General features: G+C 41.3%; 1 protein-coding gene across 3 annotated transcripts in view; it reads right to left on the minus strand.

The window, feature by feature from the left end:
* LEF1 (lymphoid enhancer binding factor 1) overlaps nucleotides 1-23,116 on the minus strand; it is a 91,484-nt gene extending 68,368 nt beyond the window's left edge. For all 3 annotated transcript variants that reach the window (XM_067568192.1, XM_067568190.1, XM_067568191.1), the window contains exons 1-4: nucleotides 23,035-23,116; nucleotides 22,038-22,267; nucleotides 19,527-19,590; nucleotides 18,084-18,217 (exon numbers count right to left, since the gene is read on the minus strand). In XM_067568192.1, the coding sequence (XP_067424293.1) occupies nucleotides 18,084-18,217; nucleotides 19,527-19,590; nucleotides 22,038-22,250 (411 nt within the window). In that variant the 5' untranslated portion in view covers nucleotides 22,251-22,267; nucleotides 23,035-23,116. The remainder of the gene's footprint in view (nucleotides 1-18,083; nucleotides 18,218-19,526; nucleotides 19,591-22,037; nucleotides 22,268-23,034) is intronic.
* Between the last annotated feature and the right edge of the window lie 1,666 nt (nucleotides 23,117-24,782).

Raw genomic sequence — 24,782 nt, forward strand, 5'->3', positions numbered from 1 at the left:
ATGGTGACAAGTATGCGATCAGTGAAGTTAACAGGTTTGTTTTTTCTTAAAGAAAAGAAAAGCTGCAAGTTCGGTTTTAAACTCTGCTACGTTTTAATCTGTAGCAAAGGACGTGTCTTAGTAGAATCAGAGAATGTGCTTAATTTTATACACTGCAACTTCAGTGGGACTATTCCCAGTTTGTAAATTAACTCTTTGCAAGATTGGGGTTTAGGACATCAATGCCTGGTCTACACTTAAAAATTAGGTTGACATAACTATGGCACTCAGGTGTGAAACATCCACACCACTGGAGCGCCGTAGCTTTGCCAATCTAACCCCCAGCGTAAATGCAGGTAGATCAACCTAGAAGAATGCTTCTGTCGATCTAGCTGCCATCACTCATCAGCCACACCATAAGGGGCTCATTCACCTGCACATCTACTAATGTAAATATGCCATCATGTGCCAGCAATGCCCCTCTGCCATGTACATTGGCCAAACCGGACTGTCACTACACAAAAGAATAAATGGACACAAATCAAACATAAAAAATAACAACATCCATAAACCAGTCGGAGAGCACTTCAATCTCCCAGGACACTCTGTCACTGACTTGAAAGTTGCCATACTCCTACAAAAAAACTTCAAAAACAGACTTCAAAGAGAAATTGCTGAGCTTGAAATCATCTGCAAACTTGACACAATCAAACTGGGTCTGAATCGGGACTTGGAACGGTTATCTCATTACAAGAAATAATTGCACTGATCACACATTCTCATCTCCTAATCAATGGTTGTGAATAGGCCTCAACTACTCTAACTGAATGGACTTTGCTTTTATCCACCTTCCCCATTGTTGTTACTTCCCTTGGATATGTATATATATATATATATACCTCCTATGTGATTTCTATTCCTTACATCTGACGAAGTGGGTTACAGTCCATGAAAGCTTATGCCTGCAGAAATTAAATTTGTTAGTCTTTAAAGTGCTACAGAACTCTCGTTTTTGCTGTATACAGACTAACACGGCTATCCCTCTGGAAGTGTTCCTACAGTGACATGAAAAAAAAAGAAGCCTTTTCATCGCTGTAGGCTACCGCCACACTATGGAGTTATGCTGGCAAAACTAGGATGCCGTAGTTATGCTGCTATAGTCCCTGAAGCATAGACTAAGTCATGTACCAAGGCTAACTAAAAATGTTGTTGGGAAGTTGGCATCCTCTGAATTTCAGTTTCACCCACTGAAAAGAAAAAGAAAAAAAAAAATTCTTCTCAGTGAATACTCTGCACAATTTAAGAATTTTTTCCTAGAAGAAAAAAATAAAAAAAGGGGGCACTACAGAGATTTGCCTCACTTTTCATGTAAGTTTATACCTTTCCCTAAACATTTTAAATAGAAATCTCTGTTTATATACAAAATATCAAGGGACAATTGCAACCCCTAACATATTGTTGAAGTCTGCAGCATAGCTTTATACCTCAAGTAAAATGCAGTTTAATTCCTGTGTGGTTATATTTAAAGGGAGAGGGGAGAAGAGAGAAAGAGGAAGCAACTTTACTGAAGCCAATGCTTCAGGCAACCCTGGAGCAGACTGAATCCAGTTTGAAAAGAATTGGCAACCCTAAAACTTTTTGATAAGATAAAATTTCATTGATGTTGGCTCACACTAGGCCCACTTCAACTCTGCACTTGTCCTCTATGTTTCCTTGGCATATCTGTTCCTTTCCTCTATCTGCTTTAGCATAACTTTATTTTTCTCTTTTATCTTTAGATAACTGCACCCAAGGACCGGAGGGATTGATTTTTTGTTTTGACTTATTGTTTGAAGATCTGTAACTCAAAGCAACTCTCACGCCTCTGATGTCTAAGCTCGAGCAGCATAAAAGGTAAACCTAGTCCTGTGTATCAAACTAAGAAGTGATACCATTTTATAATCAGTCATCTATTTTATTTTGCTTTGGGGGGAGAAAGGCTATTTTAAGGCTTTATATTACAGGTAACAAGTTTTTGAATAAGAGTACTGGCATACATAGTAGTTATGACGACTTTTATTTAAAGAGAAATTTTGAACTGTAGATTAGGGAAGACTCTTATAAACAACAAAAAGACGCCATTACACATCATGTTACAATACATACGAGTCTGCCACAGCCAAAATACTACCATGGAAGTCTCTAAACCACCACACACAGTCACTTGAAGATTAACCGCATGAAATCAACTTAATACCCCATTGAAAGGGGCAGATAGTTGGAGAGACATTTGTGCAGAAAGGGTGATGTATCAAGCAAACATTAACACTAGCATGTCCCGAGACAGGAAATAAAAATCAATGGACAATTTTTTTTTTTTTTTTTTTTTTTAAAAGCTTAACTTCTACATAAGCTCCTTTGTCATGACCTGAGATTCCCCTATTCACCTTGCAGTTCTCTTCCTCCCCTTGCCCAAAGGTTGCTAAGATGTTTTAAATAATCAGTTCTGAAAAATAAAGAAAAGCAGGCACTCAGATTTCCTATATTGGTGATATATTTTATATTTTAGAAAGCCAATACACATTATACACACACCTTGTTTAGGATAGCCCATCTCAGCTATTCCCTGAATTTGTCCAGCTTTCTGAAATATGGTTACATATGCAAACATTATCTCCCAATTGTAACCTCATTTTCTGCTCTGCTGGACAGCGTGACCAGCATTTGTCATCATGCCGCCCCCGCCCGCCACATCATTCATATGTCTATAATTGTCATCAAGATGTGGCATGTCAGCAGGACTCCAATGTTCTCTGTTCCCCATCTCCACACAGTAACTCAGGTAACAAACCCATAATCTCGTCCTGTTTTCATGATGGTTGAATTACACATAATTGTTTCTGTACAATGATTGATTTCTGCCTGAATAGAGACCTCTGCCTTTTTTCAATGCAAGCGAGTGGCAGCCAAGTCTCTCCATCTAGGAGGAGGCAGCAGCCTTTGAAGAGATCAAAGCCAAGGCCGCAAGCAGTTGTGCGCCCTGGGAATATGGAAAGCCTTTATGCTCTCAACCCCATTTCCAACATCAAGTTGGATTGCAGCTGCATTACATTCTGCCAGCATTCTTAATGCTTTTAGTATTGACTCTGACATCACCAATAGCTGTTTTAAAGTAACAAAAAGCTGAAAGATGACATTTTCACAACTGTATTTGGAACAAGCAAAGTTAGGGGAGGAAAGCATTTGTTTTTAATCTGAAATAATAAAGAAAGCACACAAAAATTATATAAAAATTTCACAAAATTAAAAACACGTTTTTCCATATGGAAAGAACAGAGGGGGCATTTTATAGCCTGGACCAAACAAAATGAACCAATCCTTATGCACATGTTTTTTCAAGCCTAAAGACTTAAGTAAAAATACAAATGGATAAATGAGTCAAATTGGAGAAAGTATTTTTACTTTCTAAGCACCTGATGTAAGGTGAAACAATACAGATGCCTAAGGATTGTCTCCCCTTCCCATCTCCATAGTAAGCAGACAATGATTCATTCATGCATTTGTAATGCATCATGTGTCCATTTTAGAAATGCATAAAATCCTCATTAGTTATCTAAAGGATTAAAAAAAAAAAAATGAGCAGCTTCCTTCGAGGCTTTTTCTCCACAGAAGTGCATGCACGGTCTCTCTCACAACCCCCCCAGACCACTAATTATGCCATCTTAAAATTGGTCCTGCCACATCAATGTTTAGAGTTGCCAAACACTTTCATGCAAAGTTAACCCCCATGACAAATTTAGACAGTGCAAACCAAAAGAAACTGGATTTGTCTTTATCAAGACAGAATGTTTAGGATTCTGATTTTAAAAGGCTTGTATAAACCAGACAAGTTACTGGAAGAAAACTTTAAGGTTTAACAATTTGAGGAAACAGAGGTGAGGAGGTGGTAAAGAGAAAAGAAAGTAGCACTGATAACTGCATCACGACTCTGAACCACTACTCTGTGGCCACTGATTCACAGCATTGGGTACTTTGGTAAATATCTTTCACCATTCTGAAAGCCCAACGGGACAGATCACTTGATACCTGTTCTATTCATTCCCTCTGAAGTACCTGGCATTGGCCGCTGTTGGAAGACAGGATACTGGGCTAGATGGACCATTGGTCTGACCCACTATGGCCATTATTATGAAATACTTGGATGGTAGCTATCTTAAAAATATAAACAGGAATCTAATAGAAACATGTCAGCTGCCAGCTAAACATTTCTTAAGTGTGTGGGGTGCTAATGCAGGAATGGACAAATATGTAAAAATACAAGAGGTGCAACTTTAAATATTTTGAACAGCCATTGATTCCGTTCCTTTTAGCCAACTCATCTTTTTTCCTGCAATGTTTTAACATTTGCTTTTTATATCTTTAGTGATATCGACTCTTGTCTTGGGGATTCTTGATAGGAAATATTCTCTGCTGTCATCCCTCTTTCTTATGGATGCAGACCTTGCTGTTATATGCCTTTGTCACTTCAAGATTAGGGTTATTATAATGTGTTCTGCATGGGGCTACTCCTTAAAACCACTGGAAGGCTGACGCCAGTGCAGAATGTGACAGCCCAATCTTGATTTTCTGGGCATACTGTAAAAGCCATTGATATATTACAGGGCTTTAGGATATGTTCCTAGGGATGATTTTTCTGGAGGGGAGGGAGCAGGGGCAACAAGTGGCATTTCCACCATTTTGTTAGCTGGCCAAGATAAACTTAACTCCATTTGATCAAGTAAGTCTATGGGCTGACTTATATATAACATATATAGAGAGATGAATGCTGTTGTGTGGTTACCAGGGGTGGTGCTCAGCATTTTTGTATGATCATTTTTTATTTCTGTTAAATACAGTGAAACAGTATTCTGTTCCAATCCAGTCCTCTCTAATCCCCACCCAGCCTACAAAGCACGTTGGTGGCCTTGCAGTGCCAGTCCTGCTCTCCTGAAGATGGACTAGTTCTTCACAGCCTGACTGTGTACTGTGATCTTCTCCCTCCACACCTGCCGATTCATGATCAGAGGACGCGGGCTCTGACTCAGTGTCGTGTCTGGCCTTGAATCCCAAGAATCCTGCTTTAAACCACACCTGCTATAAATGAGACTACATGGCACATAAAAGGATGTATTACTAACTCCACTCAGAAAGTCAGTGCAAGGCTATTTTTCTAAGCCATGAGTCATTGAGATAAACCCAGTCCTACTGTGGGCAACACAGGCCATTTTTTTTTTTTTTTCGTGGAGCAAAGAAAAGGAGGCAGAGATCTAAGTGTAACACACAGAAACTCCTTGCGTCTCTTTTGGGCATTAAAACTATCCAGTCCCATTAAACTATCCCTTTGCTAGCACCCAGTCAGTCAAGTTTTACATGTCCTTCTGATAAAAAATGCCACCTATTCTATAGCCATGTACTACAGTAGTCCCTAGTAAAAAAATCCAGTTTGTTTAGACAACAGTTAGGCGAAGGAATCAGAGTTAAGCATATCCTGTGTATGCTCTTCCTTTGCTCCCATCCATACACCAGTCACTATCCGGTCCAAAAACATAGTGGCACAAAGACCCAGTTTCAGATCAGTTTCAAGCCTCATTGCTTTATTCCTTGGGTTGGGATCATTGTAATAATCCATGCGCAAAAAATCTTAACAAGATCTTGGCAACCATTGCAATTTAGTTAAGATTTTTACCAGTCAGATGAGACTTCCTCTTCTCCCAGTAGCAGGGGATATGGGGGTATGAAAGAAAAGGAGAAACAGGGGTTCTGATACTAATAACCTAACTCACTAACTATTTCAGTGAAGAGACAGTTCCCTAGCATACACTCAGCTTTTAAGAGATTACTTAACTTTCACCAGCAGGTAGGTGAAAAGTTTTAAGAACTTGAATAAAAATATTAAGATTTCACAGTTTTGGTTTAAGCTTTGAGGAGCAAATGTGGGTTTAAGGCCATATCTACCTGAATCTGTAACACTACTTCACCATTTGTGCCCTTGAAATAAACTATACGTGTGTTTCTAGAGACACTTTGATCACTGAACGTGGTTTTTCCACTATTATTTTGCTATCGAGTTTGTTTTAAAACAAACAAAACCAAAACAAAACAGTTCCTTTGTAATTTTTATCAGATGGACATAGCACAATGTCCTCAATTAGCCCTGCAAATGTTTACACATGGTTTTCTTTTTTTTTATATATAAGAAGATTCTTGTACTTTATTCTAATATTTACTAAAATGTTCATTAGAAGTTTCAGTCCAGCCTAAAAACTTCTGCAGTTGCTGGCCCACAGAAGTTCTACATCCACAGAAGAAGCTGTTTTGTATGGCCATTTCTAGCAGTCTACAGCCATCCCATTCCCATCAAGACTTAGATACCCTTAAAAGACATCATGTTCACTGAAAAAGTGTGTGCTCCTCCTCACCTGAACTCACTCAGTCACAGAAAAAATTTCACAGAAGCTGAATCTGCAGTTGCTTGACTTCCCCCAGCTGGCAGCTCTATTTTGGTAGTCAATCATCAGGGGAAAGAGGAAGGAACCATGTGGCTCTAAAGGCCACAAAAAGCAATTAGGTGAGGGGTGAGCCACCTCCTGAAGACCAGTAATCACTGACAGTATAGAAGGTTCTTCTCCCTCCCCCTCCCGTCCCAGGAAGTTGTTGATTTACGCTTAGTCCAGCCATCTGTGTTCAAACTCCAGATTGCCAGGAGAAACAATATTTTGTGGTCTGCATAGCCCTAGATATTCAAGTGGAGGAAGGAAGCTCATTGCAAGTTGTTCCGCTCTTCCACCTTTGCCTGTTCCTCAGAGGTCTTCAAATTCCTGTTATCTGTGGAGGCATCAAAATATCCCTTCTGATCTTGCCCTGCATATACTAACATGACCCAAAGCCAGAATGAAACTGTGCTCTTAGAGTTTGGAAGGAGCAGCAGATATAGTCTAGCAAAATTTTACTCCCTTTACCAGGCAATTCACCTGTAACATCTGATACCAGAAATCAGCATTTTCTGAAACACTCAGGAGTTTCTACATGAAATTAGAGTAGTCAAACCTCAGTCTGCTTTCTGCTTCCACTCACCTCAGCCTGTACAAGCAAGTTTAAAAAAGCACCACTGAATGCCCTGAAGTGTTTAGACCTGAATAACACTACAATAGGCCTTACTCTGGGAGCGCAAAAATAAAGCAACAAAAACACACACCCCACACACAAACCCCTGAGTTTAGTCAAGTTAAAGGGGGCAAATGTGAGATCAGAAAGGTGAAAAAAAGGTTGTTTTGTAAAAAGTAACCTATTACAACCATCCCTATTCTCTTTAGTCATAAATAGTCATATATTGAACTTAAAAATGATGTCACAGCAGAAGAGACAGCGCTACTCTGTCAGGGCAGGACAAACACTAACATTTCCTCAGGAAGACTGCTTTTAGACTACTCCAGGAAAGTTGCAGCCATGATGGGATCAATCATGATTACAATATGCAGTTATTTTTTAACCAATCTGTCTCATTCCCCTCACCGCTTCTCCTTCCCCCGCCCACCCCCACAGTAACTACAACATGATATACCTCAGTTTTAATCATTCAAATAACTAAATTGGGATCTTTTAAAACACTGAAGGAGAGCCTCACTAATGGCCAGCAGATGCACTGCAAGTTACTGAACTTCGTAATTAGCAAATAAGATCCACACACACACATCAGGAGGGCAGCTCTGTTCATAAATAAAGCTCCATAATCTACATTTGTCAAATGAAATACTTCGCTAGTTAGTGCTCTGTACTGTAATTTATTTCGCTAATCCCATCAAATGGGGTCCACTCTACAAGTCCTTTACCTCTGAAATACTTTGTTCAATGCCTTATCCTCTGTCACACCACCTGCTAATGTCTTCCTTTGTGACATCCTGCCAATTCTCCTTGAGTGTCTTCCTCCATCTTTTATTCTTCAGTCTTGATCTGTTAGACTCTTACTCACATAGTTGTCAGGACTGTGCTTTACATGATCCAACCTCTGAGCCCACATGTCCTCATTTTTTCCTCTATCAGTGTCACTTTGAGCATGTCCCTTACACATTCCTCACATGGTTTTTCTTGCTTACACCATTCATCCATCTCAACATTTGCATTTCTGTGGAACAGATCATTTGCTCATGTTTCTTCTTTGTTGCCCAACATTCAGCACCGCACATTACTACTGGACGGATCACCGTTTCAAGACTTTCCCTTTCAATGTAATTTCTTTAAAAGTAACATGCCTTTTTAAATACCAGACCTCACTAAGACACTCCATTAAAGACACAGATTCCAAGGCTAGAAGGGACTATTGTGATAATCTATTCTGATCACCTGTATAACACAGGCCATAAATTAAAAGCAGGGAAGTGGGTAAAGGTGTATGAACCATGGGGGACAAATACCACCACAGATCACTCTCATGAGCACTTATTTCAGGACATTGTTATAAGATGCACGCGCGTGCGCGCGCACACACACACACACGAGACAGACATAATGGAATTATAACACCATAAGGCAGTTGAGTGACAAACTACTGAGTAAATGAAGTCTGAACATTTGGTGAATCCTGAACTGGAAGTTTATAGCCCCATAACTTATGAGTTTCTTTCTACAATACATTGATCTTCCCCTTGGATCCATACCCCACAAAGGCTACTGCTCCATGTTCCTTTTTCCTGTTTGTGGTCTTTCTCAGATATATATTTGGGCACTGCCAGACTGGTTGTCATCTCATCCCTAGCACCAGCACCTGTCCTACATCCACTGCAAAGGATCGCCACTTAAGGCCAAAGCCAAGGAATGCAGAGAAAAGTAGAACTCCCATTGACATCAGTGGGAGTTTAATATCCTTCCCCTTTCAGCATCAGGCTTTTAAATCCTGTTAAGTCTCACTCTCTGGTGCAGTGTTGTTTTTTCTTTTGTTTTAATAATTGCAGTATGTTTAGATAGCAGGTCTTAAAGAGTTTAAGAGTATGTACAAAGTCTAGTATAACAGGGCCTTTTGGCTATCCTGTAATAAAAAAAATAGTACTCTATTTTCATTAAAATCCATTTTAAGTCTCCCTTATCCTCAAAAGGTGAACAAAGGATCATCTCCAAAACAAAATTTTGCTATTTGAGACAGTATTACCGGGTTTCTCCAGCAAACACACACACCCCACAACTACTGCTGGCATTGAGCCTAGAAAATTTCGAGAAGGCATATGTGCATACACGCTGTGAAGTGGAATCACAGAATCCCAAGAGACTTTTATCCAGTGCATCATTTCGGGTTAAGTAGAATCTACCTACACCCTTATCCAGTGCACTTGAAATGAAGCCCTGAATGTTGATTACAGAAACATTTGTGAAGACAGAAACATTTGGGAGCAAGTCAATCCCTGTCTTACACAATAAATACAACCAAAATGATTCTATACAAAAGCATAAGGCTGTAGGCAGTGTCAACAATATGTTTGCTATTCAAATTACATTTGATAAAGACGCAGTAAAAGTTAAGTAATTTAGTAACGAGAGTCTGTGCTAGCAAAATTTGACTTATTAACCATACTGCCAGCTATGAAAAAACAAAAAACAAAACCTACAACACACACCACATTTAAGTCTGTTTTCCATGGAGGATAGTTATTTTTTTCAGATAAGATCTTATTTTCCTATTTCAGAAATAAAATGTCACAAAACTGGGTGACCAGGCAACACAATGGCAGATGAAATTCAATGCTAATAAATACAAAGTAATGTACATTGGAAAACATAATCCCAACTATACATACAGAATGATGTAATGGTAATTAATGGTTACCACTCAAGAAGAGATCTTGGAGTCATTGTAGACAGTTCTCTGAAACATTCGCTCAATGTACAGTGTCAGTCAAAAAAAGCTAACAATGTTAGGAACCATTAGGAAAGGGATAGATAAGACAGAAAATATCATAATGCTGCTATATAAATCTGTGGTGTGCCCACATCTTGAATACTGCTTGCAGATATCGAAATGGGTAAAGGTACAGAAAAGGGCAACAAAAATGATTAGGGGTATGGAACAGCTTCCGTATGAGGAGAGATTAAAAAGACAGGGACTTTTCATCTTAGAAAAGAGATGACTAAGAGGGGATATGATAGAGGTCTACAAAATCTTGACTGGTGTGGAGAAAGTGAATAACGAAGTGTTATTTACTCCTTCACATAATACACAAACCACAGGTCACCTGATAAAATAGGCAGAAGGTTTAAAATTACGAAAAGAAAAGAAAAAGAACGTATTTTTTCAGACAACGCACAGCCAACCTTTGGAACTCTTTGCCAAGGGATGTTGTGAAGCCAAAAGTATAACAGGGTTCAAAAAAGAACGAACTAGATAAATTCTTGGAGGATAGGTCCATCAATGGCTATTAGCCAAGATGGTCAGGAATGCAATGCTATGCTAGTATCCCAGCCTCTGTTTGCTAGGAGTTGAGAGTGGAAGACAGGGGATGAATCACTCAATGATTGACTATTCTGTTCATTCCCTCTGAAGCACCTGGCATTGGCCACTGTCAGAGACAGGATATGGGCTAGATGGACCATTGGTCTGAGCCAGGATGGCTGTTCTTATGTTGTTCATATGTGTTCGTTAAAAGAATTAGATTCAGGTAGATAACTCATATTGTAAGTCAGTAAACAAACACACACACACTCCTAATACATCAAAGCTCTTCTAAAATTCTTCAAATCACCATTTTCGCCTGATATAAGTGGACAATTTCTGGCTGACTCACACAGCTGGGGCACATATTAACTCACTACTGTACTTTTGGGCCAAGTCCAAAGATTCAATGAATACGTTTTTATTAAAGTGCTCAATCACTTTCTTGCTGAATGGACAGATTCCTTTGAAGTGGGAAGCCAAAAATAAATAAATACAAAACAATCCCACAAGATCAGAGTTTCAAAATAGAAACTATTGAGCTGCTTTTTGCATGTAATTTTCTTTTAATATGAATTTAGTAAGTGCTTACGGGGGTCAAAACAATAACTAGAGAGTCTAATCCTTGACACCCAGATAGGAACAGCATGCAAAATAGCTATACAGGCTTCTCCATAATGACCCACCAATGATCCTGATTGACCAACACTACTGGCAAGAATTAAATTCAGTCTACTTGCCCAGTCAAATCCCTTGCCTCTCTGCCAACAAACATGCCAACTACCTACTCCCACCAGGAACTGCCCAAGCAGTAAAACTAGAGCACCTTATTTTCAATCTCTGGATAGCTAGCAAGCATTAATTATGCTGCCCCTCCCCCTCCCTCACCAGGAAAATCACAGCGTTTTTAACTGTGACGATAAGCCCATAGAGTAACTCATACCCTGTTTCTCAACCTGTGGTACACGCGACACAGGCAGGGGATACGAGGCTGGGTGGCTGTATGCCCCAGCTCTGAGCCGAGAGACAGCCTCCCGCACCCTGGCTTGAAGATGGGCAGCAAACCCAGTGAAGGGAAGGTGGGCGGCAGCTGCTTGCCCACTTCTGAGGGAAGCCGCCCCAGCGACAGCCGCCCACTTCCCACCCTGTCCCAGATGGGAGGCAGGCAGCAGCTCGGCTTCCCACCCGGTCCCACCTCCTAGCTGGGAGGTAGACAGCAGCTGCTCCAGTCCTAAAAAGCTGAGCGGCAGCCACTTGCTTCTTGGGACGCCAAGCGACAGTTGCCGGCTTGGGTGGCAGCCAACAAATCAGCAACTCAGGACAGCCAAGGCTACGGAGTCGTGCAAGCATTTTGCCTGGAAAAGGCCACCTCTCTGCCCAGCTATCAGACCCAGGTTTCAAGCCATCTGTTGTCCTGCAGCTCCCAGACTGTCTAGCCTTACTACTCCCACTCACATTCAGTCACCGGCTCTCAACCTCATCCTCTGACTTATGCTGTCCCTTCCTCTACTCTGGGAAAGAAGGATCCCTCTACTTATCGAATGTCGTATTATTGGGACTGGTAACATTGCATTGTAGCAAGCCAGCAGATTCATTACAAACACCTTGTCCTCATCCACTCAGGTTAGTTAAGACACTGTGGGTCACTGTTTAGCCATGCCAGAGTAAGAACAGGAATTAACTGATTTAGTGGCCTAAGTTATGTACTAGAAGAGATATTTTATGTGTGATTCAACATCTCAAAATCTGCTAAAAAAACTGAGCTTTTTAAAAAAATATTCTTGTATACAGTGTTAAGAGGAAACTTTCTATCACTAAAGCACATGCCCATCTAACAAGGGTTATAGAACAGACATACACAAACACTTTACCATTTTAGCGACATTTCCTTCTCCTATCAGGAGCTTCTCAGACCTAAAAGAGACGTTAGAAACTTACTAATAAGAAGCCAGTCTTGCAGCCCTTCTGTATGCAGACTGAATGACTTATAGGCATTGAAGAATATGACATGTGTTTGGCAATGCTACTTCCCCTTTTGCTTTCATGAACTCTAGAGGTTCATGCTTCTTCTTGGCATCTAATATTATGGATGTGACAACAAACGAAAGCCTATTTCTTTAAGGCCAGATCCTGCATGGTGCTGAGAGCCTGCAACAAGCAATTCTGATCAATATTTTCTCTTGAGCAAGACTGAAAGTCAGAGAAAATGTGGACACAACACTAATGTGATGACATTTTACTTTTAAACCTCCTTAAAATGAAAGTTGCAGTCTCCAGTTTTTAAAAGTTGTATTGCATTCACTTGTCTATACGCAGTCGCTAGCTATAGGGGGAAAATAAGAGATTATGTCATATATAACCAGATCAACTAAAGCTCCATTTTTGATTATTCATAGCAATGAGCAAAGCTGCAATGAGAGATTCTTTAACAGTGAGAGTCATGTACATATATTTATAGCTCAATCCAAAGCAAGAAAGCAGTCAGTGACAGCATTCTATGCCTCCACTGCCAGTAAGGATTTTTAACAACTGGGCAGTTGTGGAAGTTTTCATTTCTAAATAAGGGTCATCCAAATATATTAACAGCACCAGCTTATGGGGAAGATGAAAGCAGAAGTGGAAAACCAGTATGTGCTAAACACTCTCACTAATGGCTGGAAAAGGGTAGTCAACACAGAAGTGAAAAACTTTTACTTTTAAAAAAGTGTGTGGTATAGGCATAGGACCTTCATAAGGCACTAGTCAGCATATTTCTATATTGTCACAGCTACTAGAGTAGTGCTTTGAAACAGAGGCAAGCCAGAGGAACTCAGGTAACTTTTGTTCTACCTCACCCATCCCTCTTCCCAAATTCCCAGCATACTTGGATTAATAAAAAAGAAACTTGAACCCCATATGGTTTGTCTCTATGTTTCAAAGGACCTATCTCAGACTGATGCTCCATGAGACATCACAGCTGATCAGAGCCAGGCCAGCTGGCAGGAATGTTTGAAATGTAAAGTTCACTTGTTTGTGCTGAGGATTTCCCTTTTCTCCACTTAGTATGGGCATCCAGCACATACATGGAGTAAAATTCAAATGTTCCATCTAGTCTAAGGGCACCATTTCACTCCTATCCAGACTGTACCAATGAAATATCAACTTAGCAGCCAAATTTTATGCACATGATTTTTAATGTATGGTATTTAATAAGTGAATTTGCATAACCTCAACTTCATTTTAAAACAAAAGAAGTGTGGGATTTCAGTGCTGGTGAAAGACTTTGGCTTGACAGCCTTAATGAATGAAGTTCTCTGTTTACCTACACACTGCCTACCCACCACTCTGATTTTTTTTTTTTTTTTTGAGTGGGGGAGAATAGGGGGTGGAAAAAGGATCATTGTTTAAAAAGAGAAGTCTATGCCCAGACAGGCCTTCATCTCTGACAATTGGTTCTGTTCCCCCCGCCCCAGTCGCCCATCTTCATATCTTGTACTAAGACCCACTAATCATCAATTAGATGTGCAATTCCTGAATTGGGCTGGTTTCAAACTGGTGAACATCCAGTTTCCCAGTAAGTGCCAATGTTGACACCTTAAAAATGAAGCCTGCTTTCTTGAAAAGTAAGTTTAAACAACTTCAGTTCTGAGCTTTTTGAAGCTTAGCCAAGCAATGTCTTCTACTCTGGAAACCAAGGCACCAACCCGCCTACAGCCCCAGGCTCCTGCAAACAATCTACAGTCAAGCGCCTTACTCTGTTCTTGGAGGGACAGCTCCCAATAACCAAAATACTTGAACACATGGTTAATCTGTGTAACCACATGTTCCTGTCATTTTTTTTGTCCTCAGCCTTCTCCCAACTCTGTTTTATTCATCTTGAGATGTAAGCTCCTCAAGGCAGAAACTGCCTTTTGCATTTGCGCAGCACCTAGCACAATCTAGGCTTCAAATGCAATTGCAAATTTTGAACATTATTGTAACAACTACTTCCCACATTAGAATTCCTTCCTACAGAACTTATAGTGAATTCCATATACATTGTCTATAGTGGACCATATCCAAGCCTTTTTAAATGTTGCTGAGAATATTCTTGGTCTATTTAATAATTCCAGCTGGTAATCAAAAAATCAGTTTGGACATTAAAAAAGAATTCTTACTTTCTGCTAAGCATGTATGCATATGGGGGGGGGGGGGGATAGAGTTGAAGTAATTCTATACCAGACAATATAAAGCCTAATCCCTAGAAAAAAGAAATGCATTTAATAGGATATAGGAATTCATTTTGAGGAATTTTTTTTAAAATACAAAGGTTTTTATGAAGGTGTTGCTCCAAGAACGCTACTTGAAACTAATCTTATTCAAAGGGTAAAAAACAAACAGCTGCCTACCTTCTCCCATCTTCTACACCCACACTAAGCACCAACAAAGAGAAACCGCTATGAGAACTCAACCTCACAGGACTCACATTCACCAGGTGTTATTGTGGTTTTCATATTATTGGGTGCACGCACCACTTTTGTTGCAGCTATCTAAACGAATTTCTTTGCTCTTTTGCCTACTAGCTATCTGATAAGGAGTATACTGTTATAGTGGCTTCTCTTCTATGGCGCTGGGGGTGTAGAAGAGCTTGTAATTTGTTTTTTAGCAAGAAGAAAATGAAAAATCAGATCAGTTACCAGGGTGGGGGAAGAATGCAGGAGAGAGTAGCCTAACCCTATAAAATTGAATGCCAATTTGACTTGCCTCTCTCTGCACTAAGAACAGTGTCAGTATCATCTTATTAATTTTCCTTATTCGATGTTTAGTACACATCTTGCATTTTACTATAGATTTACTCTACAGTTTAGTTTCTGATTAAAGTCCAGCCAAAGAATCAAATATGCATGGAGAACGTGTTAATGTTTTAAACAGCACCCTTTTGGAGTCATTTTTCCATTGTTCTGAAATTTTCAGTAATCTTCACTACAGTTTTTTTCACACAGGATTTTTTTCAAAGCATTATTAGTGACAGCATTGTTCCTCCTCTCCCAAATAAAAATTAATCTGGACAATAACTCACTGAAAACTCAACTACAAACAAATATCACCAGCATTCCCATGGACCTTGCAATACAGAACTGTACACGTGCAGGGTTGACAGGATCATAGCTTGAGCTTTTATCCTTGTCCTCTGAAGGAAAAGCTGGTTTTATACTTTTGCATCTAATATAATGAAATAAAATTGTGTTAATTAGCAAAGGCCACCACACCAAGCATCCCTTCAGTTTAATAAGCATTGGTATTTAATGGATTATCTGTACATAAACAAATCAGACTGTTCGGATAATGTGAAAAAATTCAGTACTCCAAGGTGGTTTCAAATTCTGCCTAACACCTTCAGGCACCAGCTGCAGTAAACAAGTAGTTGCTTTGTTATGCAAATGAAGAATCTCACATATGCCACAAGGCTACTCCACAGCAAATGGTCAGACTGACACCTCTGATGAGTGCTTGGGTCTCTTAAACCTACTTATCTAAACTGTTTTTCAGTCCTGCTATCTGAAAGGAAACAGAGAAAAGTTGGATGGGTGACAGTTAGAAGCCCAACAAAGGTAGAGAGCAGAAGTGAAGAGGTGGGAAGGCATAACTGCCTACCACATAGGTTGTGGTTAATGGCAAAGTAAGCGAGTTTAATCTTCTGGAGGCTGTGTTTTGATCTCTCACACGTCAAGAAGAAAAACAAAGATGATAGTTCAATTAAACAAAAAAATTAACTCAACCATGTAGCCTTGTGGTTAAGTCTGGAGAGTTCAATTTATGGTCATTAGCATATTACAAGAACACTATTTTACAGAAATTGTGGTGCTGCTCTAATGTGCAAGAATACTGAACTAAATTAATCCCTTAGACGTTAAGCTGGGGATATTACAATTAGAAAGCAAATGCATCTATCCCCCACAATATCACAATAGCTACTCAAATATTTCTACAATGGAAGGAAGCTAGTAAATTTGGTCTGAAATAGTAAAATAAATAAATAAATAGATATCTGCAGACTTATGCCAGTAGTGCACAAATAAATAAATGATGGTCCACTGTAATGCATTTTAGAACAAAAATTTTAAATTTTAAATTCTCTAGTCATTTTTAAAGGGCAACATTAAGAAATGGATTTTTGTTCCAAATCTTGCATTCATTTATTGTTTATTGGAGGTAGAGGAAATAGTACAGGGTCTTATTAAATTCCTGATATTTAAGGAAACGTAGATATGAGGAAGAAAGACTTCCAAGTGACTGTATCATTTTTGTCAGCAAGTCAGAATTGCAATTTAATCTATCAAATTTTTTTATTTTACATATCTTTCAACAGAAGCCACATGGATAGAAAGACTACATGATATATAGTTTGAATGCTCAAATTAAGCATATATAGACCTTCAAGCTAAAGTAAAAAACAGGTTTTTGCCATCTTCTCATTCAAGACAGATTTTTCTAAGAAACAAAACTATAAGAGCAGTATATTGTATACCTTTGTTTTTTAATCTTTCAAATATAAGTAAGGTTGCATAATATGAAACAGAAGCATTGGCTGCAGGTTTCAGAATGCCAGAATCTATTGCATCATTCTGAATTCAAGCACCTTTATTTGGATGAGATTGTCTCTGATGTTAAAGTATAATGATTTGCTGTTAAAAATACCAATACAGATTTGTTCCAGACAAGTTTAAAAAACAAAAACCACAAGCAAGTCTGATAGAGTAGCTGCCAAATAACACTTTTGCTTCTTACTAGCTCTTCATTACTAGAAAAAAAATACAATGCATACAATGTACAAAATTATTACACAATTTCTGCAACAGGATACACACAAACAACTTCTGGTTTTCCAAGGCAATTCTGCTAATGTGATTTCCTCAGCTAGAATTAATGTTCAAAGTTATTTCCATTAATTTACAAAAACAAGTGGGAATTGACTATTCCAATATAGTACACAGACGTTAATCAAGCACACTTTCTATACCAGCCAGAGAAAATTACTAATCTTGACAGTAAATCAGAGCCAATGGCAACCACTTGGTAGAACACAAACACAACAGTTGCTCTCAACTACATCTTTGCATTATAGTTATCTTAGTTCATCCACAATTGTTTCACATGCTATATCTTCAACTATAGGTTATGTTTTCAAATGACATTCAATCTCACACACTTGACAACTTCACACAGAGCAGCCTGTGTTTGGAATAGATACCAGCTAAGAACGAATAGACGAGAAAAACATTTGTCAGCTCATTCTGAATAATGTACAGATTAGCAATTCCAGTAGTCATACCCTCAATCCTCTATTTCCCCTCCTAAACAAGAGAAATTAAAGACAGTATAGTAGTGCTTCTATCCTTCCAGTCACCGTAAAGGTAGCATCTACACCACTGCATCACAACTTATTCCATAAAGTTATATTAAAAAGTATTTTTCAGACTTAGTCAAACACAAAACTCAATCCTTCAATGATTATATTTGCAGCTTTTCCTTCACCATCCCAATCAAAATGCTCAAGAAGTTTATACACCATTTGAAAGCAGCATACAGAATAGAAATGCATTGTTCATCTTAGATGTATTTAACATAAAGATAAATTACATTTTTCATGTTATGCATTGAACAGAAAGCAATTTGTCTCTCCAAAGATTTTGTATAACAGGTAACTCACTGTTCTAGTGATGGGTGGAGACAGAGATCCATTAGACATGTAGGGGTCATTGTTCATATTTGGCATCATGATATACCCAGAATAGCCAGAGTATGATGGACCTTTGCTGTATAAACCACCATCTGTATGTTTTCCTGAGAAAGAAAATAAGTGGAAGCTAAATTAATAACCCTCAAGTTTTTCTTGTATATTAGAGGCTTTTTACCGTAAAATATGCACAATTTTTTAATTTTTTAAAATTTGGGATGGAGGAGGGAAGCATATTGCTAGGGACTTCCATTTTATTTGTATTGCATTTCTGACAGCAGTTACTCCCTTAAATGGCTTAACAGACATTTGTTAGGAATTGCAATTAAGATATGGGAAAACTTCAGTATATAACCAGTCTATTTTATGAGTCTATTCAAACACAGAGACTGGACTAGGATTATTTGCATAAGAGCTTGAAAGAATAGCTTAATGCACTACATTGGGTTCTAAAGCTACTTGGTGGTCTTCTGTTTTGGCCCATCATTTCTGGAAACCATAAGAGAAGCACTATTTCTAGATTGTGTTGGTGCATTTCCATTGCCTGAACAACAAACAGTGCTATAGAAATTAAGTATCCGCAATGGAGATCAGATTTATAAAGCAGTAATTTTTTCATTTTAAGTAGCATCTATTGGAACTGTTGATTTTGGAAGTGTCCTGCACATGTACTTTTCCTTGTCAGTTACACAGCTGGTTGCAGGCAAGTGCAGCATTATAGCTAGACAGAGTCACTTCCTTCACTAGCTGACATACTGCATGTATGAACAATTCTTTTTGGTCATGCTAATTGGAAGCTATTAAGGAGAAAAGGAATACAGGCTGGTGTACAAGGATACCCTACTGCTTATTGGGGCCTATTCAAAACACAGGGAGTTCCACTTCTAATTTGTTTAATATCTAATTTAAATAATAAAGGCTATGAACAAGGACCAGGATTGAAGAAAAGCTGAAGCCCCAAACTTTATATGGAAACCTCATTTCAATTCTAATGAAGAATAATATTATCCTTATGAATTAAACCCCATTATAAAACTATACTGAAGACAATCCTACATTAATGTCCAGCTTTCTAAACTAAAAACGTATACTGTCAGTTTTACTAATATTCCCTAACAAAGTATTGGAGTTCCCTAATTTGCACATCAAAACATTAGACTGTTGTTCCTGATTTTAAGGCATTTTTTTGAAAGTGACAGACTTGGGTTGGAAAGTGAGCATACAACTTCTTAATATACATAACTAGACAGGATTGTCAGAATGAGGGAAGAGAGAAGACATTTATATATGAACGACTGAAATTCCAAAAATAGTTATTTCTTCTGCAAAAAGATGTTTGGCCCACTTCAGTTGGCAAATAACTGAAATGCTAAGATAAAGTCACAATGTAAAGTAAAAAAAATAAGCATATCTCACCTTCTTCAGAATGTTCTCTGCCTTTGTCATGGTAAGATTCCTGAGCTTGGGCTTGCCTGGAAACCTAACCACACAGAATCCACCATTAAAAAAAATATATTTTATGCATATCTGTTCACTTTTGCTTAGCACTGGATTTAAACAAAAAACAAAAAGTTAAGTGTCTAGGTCAGCAAAAGCAATTGTATTTTTGTCCTACTTTCCCAACCCTTACCTCATGCCAAAAAGAAAATGTGCTAAAACATAGAATGGTTATTTTTATTACAACTTTAATAACCATATGGTTCTACAAAGCAGTTATAGCACAAGAAGTGCCCTAAATTTACTAAAGGGGCTTATTTCTTAAGAATAATCTTTAGGAATCAAAATAGTCTTGCTAAAATGGTACCAAAGAATAACAAAAATGGAATGCTCTCGCTATCTGGGCTTTTAAAAATTCCATCCTTGTTCTTAAATTGTTTTCAGGTTAGTAAATTGCTACCAAAACAGTTTATGCAAATCCTTTAAAGGGTTTATGACTAATGCTCTGACCTTTGATTTTACCAAAGAAATTTCATGGCTACTTTAGGTCTAATGCTGTTATAGGATCCTGTGATTCATATGAACTTGCTTGTCCTGGGCTATGAAAGCTGGCATACAGAGAAGAGAGAAGGTCCTTCTGCATATACACTCAAAAAGTGTTTTGCACACACTGACATGTTTTAAGTGCTACACTGCAAATAGTATCTTTGGTTTTTCAAGCTATATTTTACAACATGCAGTTTGGCTTGATCATGGGACATGCTGGAACTGAGAAAAAGCCAGCTAAGCTTTTGGATAGTCCCCTAGTGGAAATTGTAATAGAAGCCAAGAGCCAGCATGTCTCCTCTGACTAGAGAAGAGAGAGAGATTGTTTCATGTTAGTTAGCAGTGCTAACCTGCAGTCAAAAATAAAACTTCCGGAATCAAAGCAAGGTAGCTACTCATGTGTTTATGGGCAGCTAATTTCTGTATGGCAAGGCAACTCCAATTTCTGAACTGTTAGCTTATTGCAAATGCACCCCCAAACAGTACTGTTACTATAGATCCGCCACTTTCTATTACCCCCCCCCAACCCATAACCGTTCACTAGTAGCACTGTATTAACTCCAGCAGTGCACAGTCCTTTTAGTTACTAATTCTTGTTTCCTAGGATCACCAACTGAAATACAGCCACAAGAAAAAACTGGTTAATACAGTGGTTGAGATGTGATCAAACTCAAATCTCTCTGCACAAATCTTGTCCAGCAATCTCTGATCATTATCCAAATTCACCACTAAACCCTAAACACCAGAAATTCATGTAGTAAACTCATCAAATCTCAGGCACCCGATGTTTTCCTTTCTTCCCATAGAGTGAAGTTAACTTTCTGACTCCCCAATGCAATGAATTGCCCCAAATCCCTCTGTTTGAGGGTCTGCCTCTTCAATGTTTTCACAGGCCAATGCATTTTAATAGAATAGAGGGGCTCCCTTCTCCTCACGAAAATTCCCATCAGATGCTGACAGATGATCTGCAGCTCCTTTTCCTCCTCCCCCCCCTTAAAAAAAAAAAGAAAAAAAAAAGAAAAAAAAAAGAAAGAAAAGGTCTAGATAGCTCCCTCCCACAAGCACCCACGTGTCTCTATTTACTTTGCTCGATAGCTTACTGTACTATCAAAGCGCTCAAGCCGAAAAAGCCCCTAAGCAAATAACGAGCTTGATAATGCTACATAGCTCAAAAAAAAAAAGTTTTATCGCAACACGGGCTGGAGCTTTTTCGTTTCAGCTTTGATCGTTTCGCACACGAGACAGACAGAAAGCGAGCAGATGCGGTCGTGCGGAATCAATAATCCCGAGTCTCCCAACAGTTTGAGACCAAAATTGGGGGCAGATCAAAGAACTGCCGGGCCACTGACGGAATACATCTGCACACATCTCTCCGATTTGCAAAGAAGGTTTCAGTGTTCGCTCTTCCACTCCCCCCGCCTCTTACACACCCACACTCCCAAGGGCCTTCCCTCCCATTCATGGGAAACTTGGCGTTTAGTTTACAAAGCGCTTTGGTCAAAACCGCGTCTCACTTGGCGGCGGGCGACGTCCTCTTTTCCTTTGCCCTCGTGCTGCACCACCGCCGTCCCCTTCCTTTCTCCTGCGGGTATTTTTTAAAGCCTTTACTAAAAATAGAGGTGCAAAGAGCAGCACACAGCGCTGCTCGCCTTTCACTTTGCAACCTTTAATTTAGCTCCATCCAGGGCGCGCCAGGTGTGTTTTCAGAGAGGCCAGGTTGGCTTTGCTGGCATCAAGATGCTTTCAGAGCCATGTAAGGAGCAAAAACGTAAAGAGGCGTCTTCTTCTTCTTCTTCTTCATCTCTTGCTTAAGCCCAGGAGTGAAGTCTCTAGAGCCCTCCCCTCCCATGATCACTGTTGTTATCGGTGCCCCCCGTGTCTAATCCTTGGCATCACAAACGCCACAGTCCCAGCAGCTTGCTCTACTTCCCCCTCCCCGCTTACCTCGTGCCCATTGCTGCTGGGGGTGATCTCGGACTCGTGGACGAGCGAAGACTTGATGTCGGCCAGGTCTCCTTCTTCCTCCGGGTGGCTGATCTCGGCGAAGATCTTCTCTTTCTGGGGATCGCCCTCGTCTTTGAAAGGGATCATCTCATCCGTGGCGCACAGCTCCGGGTCCCCCCCACCGCCTCCTCCGGCTCCCGAGAGCTGGGGCATAATCGTTCTTTAAACGCCTGCTCCGCCCGGGGGAATAACAACAGCAACAATAATAAAAGGAATAATAAATAATAATAATAATAATATTGTCTTTGCGATCATCAGCCGCTTGTCCTCTCTAGCGTGAGCCTTCCCCCCCTTCCCCCCCCCCCCCGCCTCCCAAAAAAGAGTGGAGGCCAGCCACAGCCACCTGGGGGAAAGGAGAGGGTCGGTCTGTCTGTCTGACTTGTCGGTCTGCCTGCTGCCAGCCTGGGGAAAAGGAAAAAAAAAAATCCCCACGCCGGCTCCCCTCCCCCGGCTTCCGTCGCGTCTGCAAGAGGGGCAGATGAGTTTGGAGAAGTTGGGACCCTTCTGGATCTGCTTTTATCTTCTCTTTAAAACAAAAACAAAAACAAACAAAAAAGAGAGAGAGAGACAAGAGGCTCCTGGTCCCCCCCGCGCGAAGAAGGAGCTCACGGGGGAGAGAAGGCCCCGCGACCTCCAGCCAGAGCAGCCCGAGGAGAAGCCGCTGGCTGGCAGAATGGAAGGGCTCCCCACTCCTGGCTCCCTCCCTCCCTCCCACCCTCGCAGGTCATCTTTTTTTTTGGGGGGGGGAGGGGAGGGCAGAAGGGAGGAGGAGGAAGGAGAGGGGAAGTCAGAGCTGCGAAGTTTGCCTGTAAAGTTAAATGGGGGTCGTCCCCCTCCCTGCCAGTCACCGATGTGGAGAAGACCAAGGAGGCCCAGAAAGAGCTTCCACGGCTCGCTCTCAATAGTCATCGCACGATGGGGGGGAGGCCAAACACACCGAGACGCTTTGCTTTTTGTCCTGGCGCTCGCTCGCTCGCTCTCTCGCCCGAAGTCTGCGCTGCTCCTCTCCTCTTCGCCGTGCCCGGCTCTCCCCGGCTGGGGGGCGCGGCCGGGGGTGGGGGCTGGGGGGTACGACAGTGTGAGACACAGCGAAAGCAAACCCCACGATTTTTGTTCTGTTTGCAGTCCCGGAGGCGGAGGGGCGGGAAAGGAAAGCAAGTTATCTCCCCGAGGAGTCTCACTCAGCGTCCCAAGGGGCCTCTGCATTCGCCAGCCCGGTCTCTGAGCGGCGCCGGCGGCTGCTGCAGTCCGCGGACGGGGCACCCCATGGAGAAGAGACACCCAGCAGCAGCTGCCGCCCCCCCCCTTTCTTCTCGCCTCCCCAGGTGCAGCAGCTGCTTCCGGGCTCGAGGAGCGGGCGCCAGCAGCAATCCACGCGCGCGCCCGCGCTCCCAGCCTCGGGCACCTTCTGCCTCCTCTCCTGAGGGGAAGGAAGGTGGCAGGCGAGGGTTGTGTTTGTTTGTGTGTGTGTGTGTGTGTGTGTGTGAAGCCCGTAGGACGAGTTGGCCTCTGTGTGTGTGTGTGTGTGTCTCTCTCTCTCTCTCTCAGGGCGGACTCCGAGGCAGGCAGAAAGTGGAGAGGGGACGGACAGTCCCAGCGCGCTCGCCTGAGCGAAGTGCGAGCCCCAGCAGCTCCTGTAATGTTACTTTAACATCCCCCTCCACCCACTGCGCCCCCGCCGCCTCCGCCTTCTCTCCGCGCGGGCCGGGCGGGGCCGGGGAGGTGGAGAAGATGAAAGAGAAGCCGCCCGCTCTGATTGACAGCCCGTCGATAGACACTCCGGGGAGAGAGAGAGAGAGAGAGAGAGGGGCAGGGGCAGGGGCAGGACCCGGAACGGACCCGCGCGCAGGAACCCGGCTTAGCGGGCTCGCCTGCGTGCTGCCAAGCGGCGCCGAGAGCTGCCGCCGCCTTACCCGGCAAAGCGACCGACGCGTTCAGTGCTGTGGCAGCAAAGGGGGCAGAGGTTAGAAAGTAGGCGATTGGGAGGGACCGGGGGGAACCCAAACCCCGAAATCCTCCTTTTTCCTTGGCGAAGCGCAGAACTGCCGCATTCTCCTCATGGGTCAAACCTTCAGCCGGCTGCCTCGAGCCAGGGATGATTTTTGTGTGTGTGCAAGTTCTCAGCCTCTTGCGATAACGTGGCTGATTTCTGTGTGCCGAGCCCCACATGGGGCTGGGAAGGAAATGGGAGACTCCAGGGGGTGAAGGTTTATAATTCACCCAAAAAGGAACCCTACCCCCCCACCACCCCACCCACACACACACACACCCCGGGGGAGGGCAAATAATAGTTATCCGAACATCCCCAGCCAGATCTGGAACAAGGCTGTTTTGAGGGCTGCTTTGTTAAGACTTCGCCTGTTGGGAGGGAGGGGAGAATGCACACGCATTAAATTGTTCGTAGAGGAAAAGGGGCACCAAGCACTTTAAAAAAATGTGTGCGGTGATTTCAGGTGAAGGACGGACTTATTAGGTCGTCATTAAACACAGTAAGCCAGCAACTGAGAAGTACCTGGCTAGTCCTTTAACAGACACCGAGATAAACAGTCATCAGCGTCTCGTGTTTCAAGTCGGCACAATAAGCTCTATAGTAAAACTATTAGGAATAGCAAAAGAAAATCACCTCTCCTCCCTATCCCATTCATTTAGACTTTGTATTATTTTGTGAGCTGTGGTGTTTTGTTA

Source organism: Emydura macquarii, unplaced genomic scaffold (assembly GCF_026122565.2).
Source record: "Emydura macquarii macquarii isolate MOO-44397 ecotype Brisbane River unplaced genomic scaffold, CSIRO-AGI_Emac_v2 contig_2863, whole genome shotgun sequence".
Classification (NCBI taxonomy): domain Eukaryota; kingdom Metazoa; phylum Chordata; order Testudines; family Chelidae; genus Emydura; species Emydura macquarii.